Source organism: Castanea sativa, chromosome 8, assembly GCF_040712315.1.
Source record: "Castanea sativa cultivar Marrone di Chiusa Pesio chromosome 8, ASM4071231v1".
In the NCBI taxonomy this organism is placed as follows: domain Eukaryota; kingdom Viridiplantae; phylum Streptophyta; class Magnoliopsida; order Fagales; family Fagaceae; genus Castanea; species Castanea sativa.
This window is the reverse complement of record NC_134020.1, coordinates 27,453,332-27,461,698: the sequence shown is the minus strand read 5'-3', so window position 1 is coordinate 27,461,698 and position 8,367 is coordinate 27,453,332. Positions and strand designations below refer to the sequence as shown.

General features: G+C 40.2%; 2 protein-coding genes across 2 annotated transcripts; both read right to left on the bottom strand.

Annotated features, from left to right (window-relative positions):
• Positions 1 to 307: 307 nt before the first annotated feature.
• Positions 308 to 2,461, bottom strand: LOC142606110 (uncharacterized). The gene is made up of 4 exons (XM_075777512.1): positions 2,085 to 2,461; positions 1,889 to 1,979; positions 1,220 to 1,654; positions 308 to 718 (listed from the first exon to the last, which is right to left on the bottom strand). The coding sequence occupies exons 1-4, from the start codon at positions 2,459 to 2,461 to the stop codon at positions 308 to 310; spliced, it is 1,314 nt and encodes a 437-aa protein (XP_075633627.1).
• A 3,719-nt stretch (positions 2,462 to 6,180) lies between these two features.
• Positions 6,181 to 7,221, bottom strand: LOC142606109 (uncharacterized). Its single transcript, XM_075777511.1, has one exon. The coding sequence runs from the start codon at positions 7,219 to 7,221 to the stop codon at positions 6,181 to 6,183; it is 1,041 nt and encodes a 346-aa protein (XP_075633626.1).
• Positions 7,222 to 8,367: the final 1,146 nt, after the last annotated feature.

Here is an 8,367-nt window from a genome sequence, read left to right as displayed (position 1 = left end):
TAGCAGGCTCTCACTCTCTCTTTTTTTACTCTCTTTTTGCATAGGTCGCCCTTTTAGGTTTTCAACCTACCTTTTTTTTTTGTTGCTCTAATTTTTGCCTAGGCCACCCTTTTGGGTTTTCAACCTAGTGAGTTTTTTCTTTTTTTCTTTTATGGCTTGGCTTGCAACTACCACTTCAGACATGGTACTTCTTCAATTGATCCATGTTGGTTGGCTTAGTTAAAGGATTTGCATCTAAGTCCATCAATCTTACTGCTCCTCCCGAGTATATTTGCTTGAACTTTCCGTTGGCATCTTGGACCGGGGCTCAGTTTTCTTTCAACACCAGATCTCCTAACTTCAAATCTCTAGTTCTCACTTTCTTATCAAAAGCTTTCCTAAGTCTCCTTTGGTATTCCTGAATGTGATACAGGGCTTTTAGTCTTTTTTCATCCAGCATGCACAACTGGTTGTATCTGCTTTGCAACCAATCTGCTTCAAGGATTTCACTTTCCAGTACTATCCTTAGTAATCGGACACCCATTTCAATGGGAAGGACTACTTCCATCCCATACACCAATGAATAAGGAGTGGCTCTTGTGGAAGATTGAATTGATATTCTATATCCCCAAAGCGCATAGGGCAATTGTAGATGCCAATCCTTATAATTATTTGTGCTCTTCTTCAAGATTCGTCCTATATTTTTGTTAGCAGCCTCAAATGCTCCATTAGTCTGAGGCTAGTAAGGTAAAGATTTGTGGTGCTGTATGTTGAACTGTTGCAGTAGCTTCTCTGTTTCTCCTTTAAAATGCAACCTATTGTCAAAGATAATTTCATATGGTACCCCATATCTGCAAATGATGTTGGTCTGAATAAATTAAGCAAAATTCCTTGAATTCAGAACTTTTTATGAGGTAGCTTCTACCCATTTAATGAATTAATCTATGGCTACAAATATGAATTCATGGCCTTTGAATGCAATCGGATGAATCTTCCCTATAATGTCTATCCCCCATGTAGAGAAGGGCCAGGGTGATGTCATAGTATGCAGTGGCATGGGTAGCATGTGCTTCAGATCCCCATAGACTTGGCATTGATGACATTTTCGAACATGAGCCACACAATCGGCTTCCATGGTAGTCCCGTAGTAGCCTTGTCTCATTATCTTCCTTGATAACATGTGTGCATTCATATGTGACCCATAACTTGATTCATGAACCTCTTCAATTATCTGCTATACCTCCTTAGCGGTTACACAAAGGAGATAAATTCCATCATATGATCTTCCGTAAAGTCTTTCACCACAAATAATGTAATTAGTAGACAACCTTTGGATGCTTAATTGGTCATTCTTGTCTATATATGGTAGGTATGTCCCATCCTTAAGGTACAATAGGATCTCTGAATACCATTCACCTTCCTCACTCTTTCCCTCATCTTCCTCTTTAGTCATGCAGTAGGCTGGTTCTTCTTTCTGTTCCAACACTATTGGTCTAACTCTCTCTTCTTTCGATCCATCCATCATAAATGCCATGGCTGCTAAAGCATCTGTAATTTGATTCTGCATCCTTGGCACATACTGGTATTGGATCATGCTGAATTTTGATGCCCATTTTTGAAGACAATCATGATAAGGCATCGGCCTTTCTTCATTGATCTTCCATTTATTCTGAATCTGAGAGATGATTAAAGTTGAATCTCCATATACCTCCAACTACTTCACTCCTAGGCCTAAGGCTGCTTGTAGACCCATAATGCAAGCTTCATATTCAATGGCATTATTGGTGGTAGGAAAGTTAAGTTTGCCAAAAAATGGAATGTGTGTCCCTTTTGGTGAAATTAAGAGGACACCAATTCCACTTTTGTTTTGATTTGTTGCTCCATCAAAATACATCTTCCATGATTCTACCTCAATCCCCATGATGTCTTCATCCAGAAAGTCCCCTTGGATTTCTTCAGCTTCTTCTAGTAAACAATGGGCTACGTGATCGACAATTGCCCTTCCTTTCACAGATTTTTGAGTCACATACTTAATATCAAATTTTGACAAAAGTAAGACCTATTTAGTAGTCTTCCCATCTTGTATTGGTTATTCCATTAAGTACTTCAAAGGATCCATCCTTGCAATCAACAAAATCCTATAAGCAAGCGTATAATGTCTAAGTTTGCGGGTTTCCCAAACAAGTGTCGCACAAATCTTCTTTAATGGTGAATACTTCTCTTCATAAGGCAGCATCTTCTTGCTGATGCAGTAAATCGCATTCTTCTTCCTAGTCTCTTCTAGGTATTGAGCAAGTAGAGCCCCCAGTGCTATATCTGTAAAGGTGAGATACAACAACAATGGCTTTTCGGGTACTGGTGGGACAAGTATTAGTAGTTTCATCAGATAACTCTTGATCTTCTTAAAGGCTTCTTGATATTGTTCATTCCACATTGTAGGGACTTCCTTCTTAAGCAGTCTGAAGATTGGTTCACATCTCATGGTGAGTTGGGCTATGAACCTACTGATGTACTATATCCTCCCTAGAAATCCTTGGATCTCCTTTTCAGTTTTTGGAGGTTTCATTTCCACAATTTCCTTGATTTTGTTAGGATCAACTTCTATTCCTCTTTGGCTTACCATAAACCCTAACAATTTTCCAGATGTAACTCCGAAAGTGCATTTCTTGGGATTCAATCGTAACTTGTAGAACCAGATTCTTTCAAAGAACTTCCTCAAAGTTGGTATATGCCCTTCATGGTCTTTGGACTTCACTATCATGTCATCAACATAAACTTTTACTTCTTTGTGGATCAGATCATGCAACAAAATGGTGGCTGCACGTCGGTAAGTAGCACCAGCATTTTTAAGGCCAAATGGCATAACCTTGTAGCAGTATGTCACATATGGTGTAATAAAGGAGGTTTTCTCCATATCTTTTGGAGCCATCTTGATCTGGTTGTACCTTGAAAATTTGTCCATAAATGATAGCAGAGCATGACCCACTTTGTTGTCGACCAAGACCTCAATGTGAGGTAAAGGGAAATCATCTTTCAGGCTGGCCTTGTTCAGATTTTGAAAATCTACACACATCCCGACCTTCTCATCTTTCTTTGGTACCAGAACCACATTAGCTAACCATTTTGGATAGTTGTAGGAATTCAGCATTGTACAGTTTTTCCACTTCTTCCTTGATCTTGAGAGTCCACCCTAACTTCATTCTTCTTAACTTCTGCTTGACCGGTTTCATGGTTGGATCGGTTAGAATGCAATGCTGTACCATATCTGTATCGATCCCAGACATGTCTTCATATGACTAGGCAAAGACCTCATTGAACTCTTTCAGCAGTGCCACTTAGACTATTTTGGGCTCATCCTCAGTTCCCAGGTTAATGGGTTAGGTTTCTTCTTTTATAGGTTCTATGTATCCATGTTTTAATTCCTTATTATTAAGAGTTTCTTTACCAATTTCAGAAATAAAAACATTTAAAGCCAGTAAATAAGCTGAATCAGAATTTATATTAAAAGGAAAAGAGTTCTTAACAGACTTAATAGACTCAACTAAAGCAGCCTCAACTGATAAACTATCACAAACAGACTTAACAGGAAGAGAAATACTATAAAAAAATATATATTCAATAAGAATAGAAACAATGTTCTTGGCAGGGGTGAGTGGCTCAATGGTCTTGATCTCTTAGCAAAGGTGAATGACTTGACGGTCTCGATCTTCCTCACATAGTCCTCCATGGGGTGGGCGGCCCCCTCCACGCCCAGTTCTTCAACTCGGTCGTGGCTTGCACAATTGCAGGTGGCTCTCAGTAATCTCCTTCTTCCCTCAGCATCAGTACCGCAGGATCTATATCCATATAATCTGTAGCTTCTTCTTTGATCTCCATATCTGTAGGCTTGTTGATCACAAAAGCATCCAGGCACTCTATGCTATCCATCCACTCATCAAACAGGTCATGCTTGCCTCTTTTGCCTAAGTATGTGGATTGAGGGAGATGTTCTGGCTCGCCTCCTTCTTCCCTCTCATCACTACGTTTAGCACTCTCAAGTGTCATGATTTTGAGACTGTGGACCATCAGCTTATGATCTAGTGCGATCAATCTGGCATTTATGTCATCTTCCTCTTTAGTATGTGGGGTTGGTGAACTTGGTTCTAAATTACAATACAACCCCAATTCTAGAACTTCTCTTCCATGCTTGTCATACCTTGTGCTAGACCTTGAGCTAACATTAGTGATATCACTTCAATTTGAAAGGTGTCCATAGGGATATTCTTCATGGTACATTCAATTGGCTTACGAATTCTCTTCTCTTGCATTATCTAACACATTCACTAGTCTATATTGATCACTATCAGTATCGCTCCACCTGTTAACCACGGTGTCGTCTTCAATGTTTTAATCATAATAGTCCGCACCACTATCATATTCTTCATAGAATAGGTTCGCATTTTCATCTTCTCTATCACTAGGGGGTTCACCCCAATCATCACCATTATATGGGCTATCATAACTTCTACTGCTATTGTCTTCACTATTGGTGTTGTTGTCATCATCATGTCCATCATCATTGCTGCTGCTATCACTACCACTATCGCTCTTGTCATCGCTTTCATCTTCCTTATCACTAGGGGTTGCTCCCCTTTCTTCATCTTCATTATGGGCTCTTAATTCATATGGGCTCTTCAATGCATGCTAACTAGCCTTCCAATATTCTTCTTCTTCGATGTTACAAATGGGATCTCCAAGGAGTGTAGTCATGGCATCAGGATCTATGTAATTAGCCAAATCGGTAGGAACCCAAGTTTTGTCTTCTTCCTTCAATTCTGGAACCTTGTAGTGGCAATTAAGTAGTATCTCAAACCCAGGCACTATTGCTCTTGTCATACGATCAAAACTCGGTTTGGGGAATCTTTAATAACGTTGACTCTCTCCAACTTTTACAAACTTCCCATTCAACATAGAAGTGTAGGGCTTTAACAGTTCTGGAGGATAAGGGAGTTCTTTTGTTTTGGCTTTGGCTCAGGCCATCTTTCTCACTTCCATCTCTAGCAAATCATCATTAGTGGGCTTGTAGCCTAACCCAAAAAGTGGCATGGCAGTAGGGATCATTGAGTCTTGAACAGTTGGCTTCTTCACAATTTTCCCCAAATTCATCCCTAAAAGTTAGTTCATTCTTCTCATCATTGTTACCACATTGTTGTTACCATAAGGAGCAAAGTCCATTGGAATCTTCTCAACTTCTCCCTCTCTCTTTTCAATACTAGGCCTCTCAATCTCAAAGCCATCCAAGGTCAATGGCTCTTTCTTGGAATCAATACCATAAACAAATTTAGGCACAGTCAAAGTATCCCAATAGATGGTCATAATAGCTTCTTCATGTGGAAACCGAACCTTTTGATATAGGGAAGAAGGTACATTCTTTATTGTCATATGCCTTCACATGTTGGTTAGTAGGCACAAAATCTTCAATACTGAGGCCTAGGCAACTTGTAGTCTTCAAAGGACACACATTCAAAGTGCTTCCATCATCTATCAAAACCATCGGTATCCTTCTCCCCATAGAATCTACAGTTATATGTAAAGGGTCTTTGTGGAACGTCCCCTTTTTGGTCAGATCCTTGTCAAAATAGGAGATGGTGAGTTTCCTATTTACGGACCAATCATAGCATTCGGATCCTACGAGGTTGTGATTGTAGGGACTTGGATTCACTTGAGCAGGTCTACTAGGTTTTAACGGTGTTTGTATGAGGCCGTGAGTAAACCCCATAAGGGTATGTTGGCTTGTGTCTTTTGTAGTTGCTTGAGGATTTCATCTTCCTCGGCAGGTGTTTGTTTGGTAGATCTATTCAAGGCTTCCACAGGGTTGTCGGTCTCCAAATGTGGGGGTTTGAAATGCCTCCCCTCGTATGATGTGAGCAATTTTTGTTGGGTCATTGAGGTCAATGTCTTGGGTTTTGAAGTGTCTCCTCCCATTTGTGGGTGTTTAGTTATTTATTTAGGGTTTAAAGTGTCTCCCCCCATTTGTGGGTGTTCAGTTTTTTATTTGGGGTTTGAAGTGTCTCCCCCCATTTGTGGTTGTTTGGTAATCCTCGGGTTCTAATTCATCATTCCATATGTCATATCTGTGGTGGTGGTAGATGTCCTATCCATTAATTCTTCCTATGTCATCATGAGGCATTCGGGTAGGTCATAAATCAGGTCGGATGGATCTTACTTATTTTCCTTTTCGATAATCAGGAAATTAATCCTTGGTCCTTTCCCAAAATTGTGATTAGGCAAAGGATTATTAGTGATGCTAGGCCTTGTAGGTAGCACATTCACTTTGTTGTCTATTAGGTCTTGAATCGCATGATGAAGGGAAAAACAACGGTCGGTATCATAATGAGGGCCTTGGTGGTAAACACATCTTTTATTAACGTCAAACTGTGAAGGCAAGGGATTTGGAATTGATCTTGGGTCTAAGGGTTTCAGTAACCCTTTGGCTTTCAGCTTGTCATACACTTGACTTCTGGGCATATACAACTCATGAAATTCTCTCCTAGGTCTAGGCCCTTGTGGTACTTGCACAGGTGCAATCAATTGGTAAGGATCATTTTTATGGATGTTGGAAATTTCTGCAGACTTAGATCCTACATTCTTTTTAAACCTTGGTGGGTCATCAGTTTTTATGGTTCCATTTTTTAAAGCATCCTTAATTTGGGTCCCAGCAACAATTAGAGCTTTAAAATTAGTTAAGTATTGTGCAGACAAATATTTATGATACACAGGTAACAAATTCTTTACAACCATGGCTAATTTTTCTTCCTTACTCGGCCTATTCATCATCTGTGCGGCCTTAACTCTCCACTTGGTGATGAAAGTGGAGAAGGACTCCTTCAGCTCTTGCTTGGTAGTCTCGAGATCTCTTCTTGTGATGTCCACTTCCATATTGTACTTGTATTGCTTGTGAAACTCTCGGTAGATGTCCTCCAAACTTCTTGCCCTCGCATCATCTAGGTTGAGGAACCACCTAAGAGCGGCTCCAATCAGTGTGCTTTGGAACATTTGAGCCAGTACTTCCTCAATCGCGCCTAAACGCTGCATAGTGCTCATATACATCTTCAGATGGGACTTTGCGCATCCGGTCTCATCAAAATTGTCCAGGATGGCCATCTTGAACTTGGGTGGAAATCTTACATTAGCGAACAATGAGAAAGAATCGTAGTCCATAAGGTCCTCCATTTTACGAGCTCTTCTAATCATCTCCTCCATTTTATTCATCCTCTCGTTGATCTTCTTCTCACTCTCTATGGCTAGCGAATCATGATTAGTCTTGTCCTTCTCTTGATTACTCTTTAAATTCTAGAACGGTTGCATCATACGGCTCACGTCTTCCCTCAACTGAATCTGACTAGCTACCATAGTGTTGAGTAGCTCTTGGGTGTTCATGGGTTCCTTTGGGTTTGGGTGTCCTCCTTCCTCTGCCATAATGTAGGGAGCTTCAAACTTCTAGTGGCTTGAACTACCTTAGAGGTCGAAGATAGGGTTGTGATGCTGCAATAAAGGAGTTTCTTCTATGCTTGACGGCTTCAGTATGGTAATAGGAGTGACGGGCTTAGAGCTACTGGCTTGAGTGTTGGACTTATGTTCTCTTTTTAGCCTTCCTTAAGATCTTGACCAAATTCTCCCCTAATGGTAGGCTTGGTCAGGTTAATCAAAGCTAAGACCCCATCCACATCCTTCAATCAACCAAAAAAAACACGTATAACATGCAATGCAATTTGAACCGGGACCAACCTAGGGATAGGTTCTAAGTCATTACGTTGTAGGGTGGGTTTGTTGTTTCATTATTTCCCATAGATAGGACGTTACACCTCTCAACTTGTAATGTAATGAACATTGTGTTGGTCCAAAAGGCATGGTTTGTCCTTTACAGTCAACAGGAAATGATCTAGTGACTTTGGGCTATGATTTGGTGAGTTCACCACTGGGTACCCTGACAGGCCAAAACTGTATTAATCCCTTGTGATGGATTAATTGATTAATTCGCGAAATCTAATTAATTAATCAAATTAACATACAATGCATGTGGTAGGACAAACAAATCACTAAATAACTAAATATGCAACGGAAATTAAATGACACGGTGATTTGTTTACGAATGGGGAAAAACTCCAAGACAAAAACCCCCACCGGGTGATTTTAAGGTCACCACTCCCAAGAATACACTATTATCAAAACAAGCAGTTACAAGTAAAGGAATCTCAGTGCCTTATACCAACCTACAGTTGAACCCTTACCCCAATACCTAATTGGACTTATTTTGTAGTGACAATCTCTCTTTGTTTTGCATGGCTCGAGTACTTGACTAACCAAAGGATGCACAAATCCCAGTATGCGACTTGATCATCAACTTGA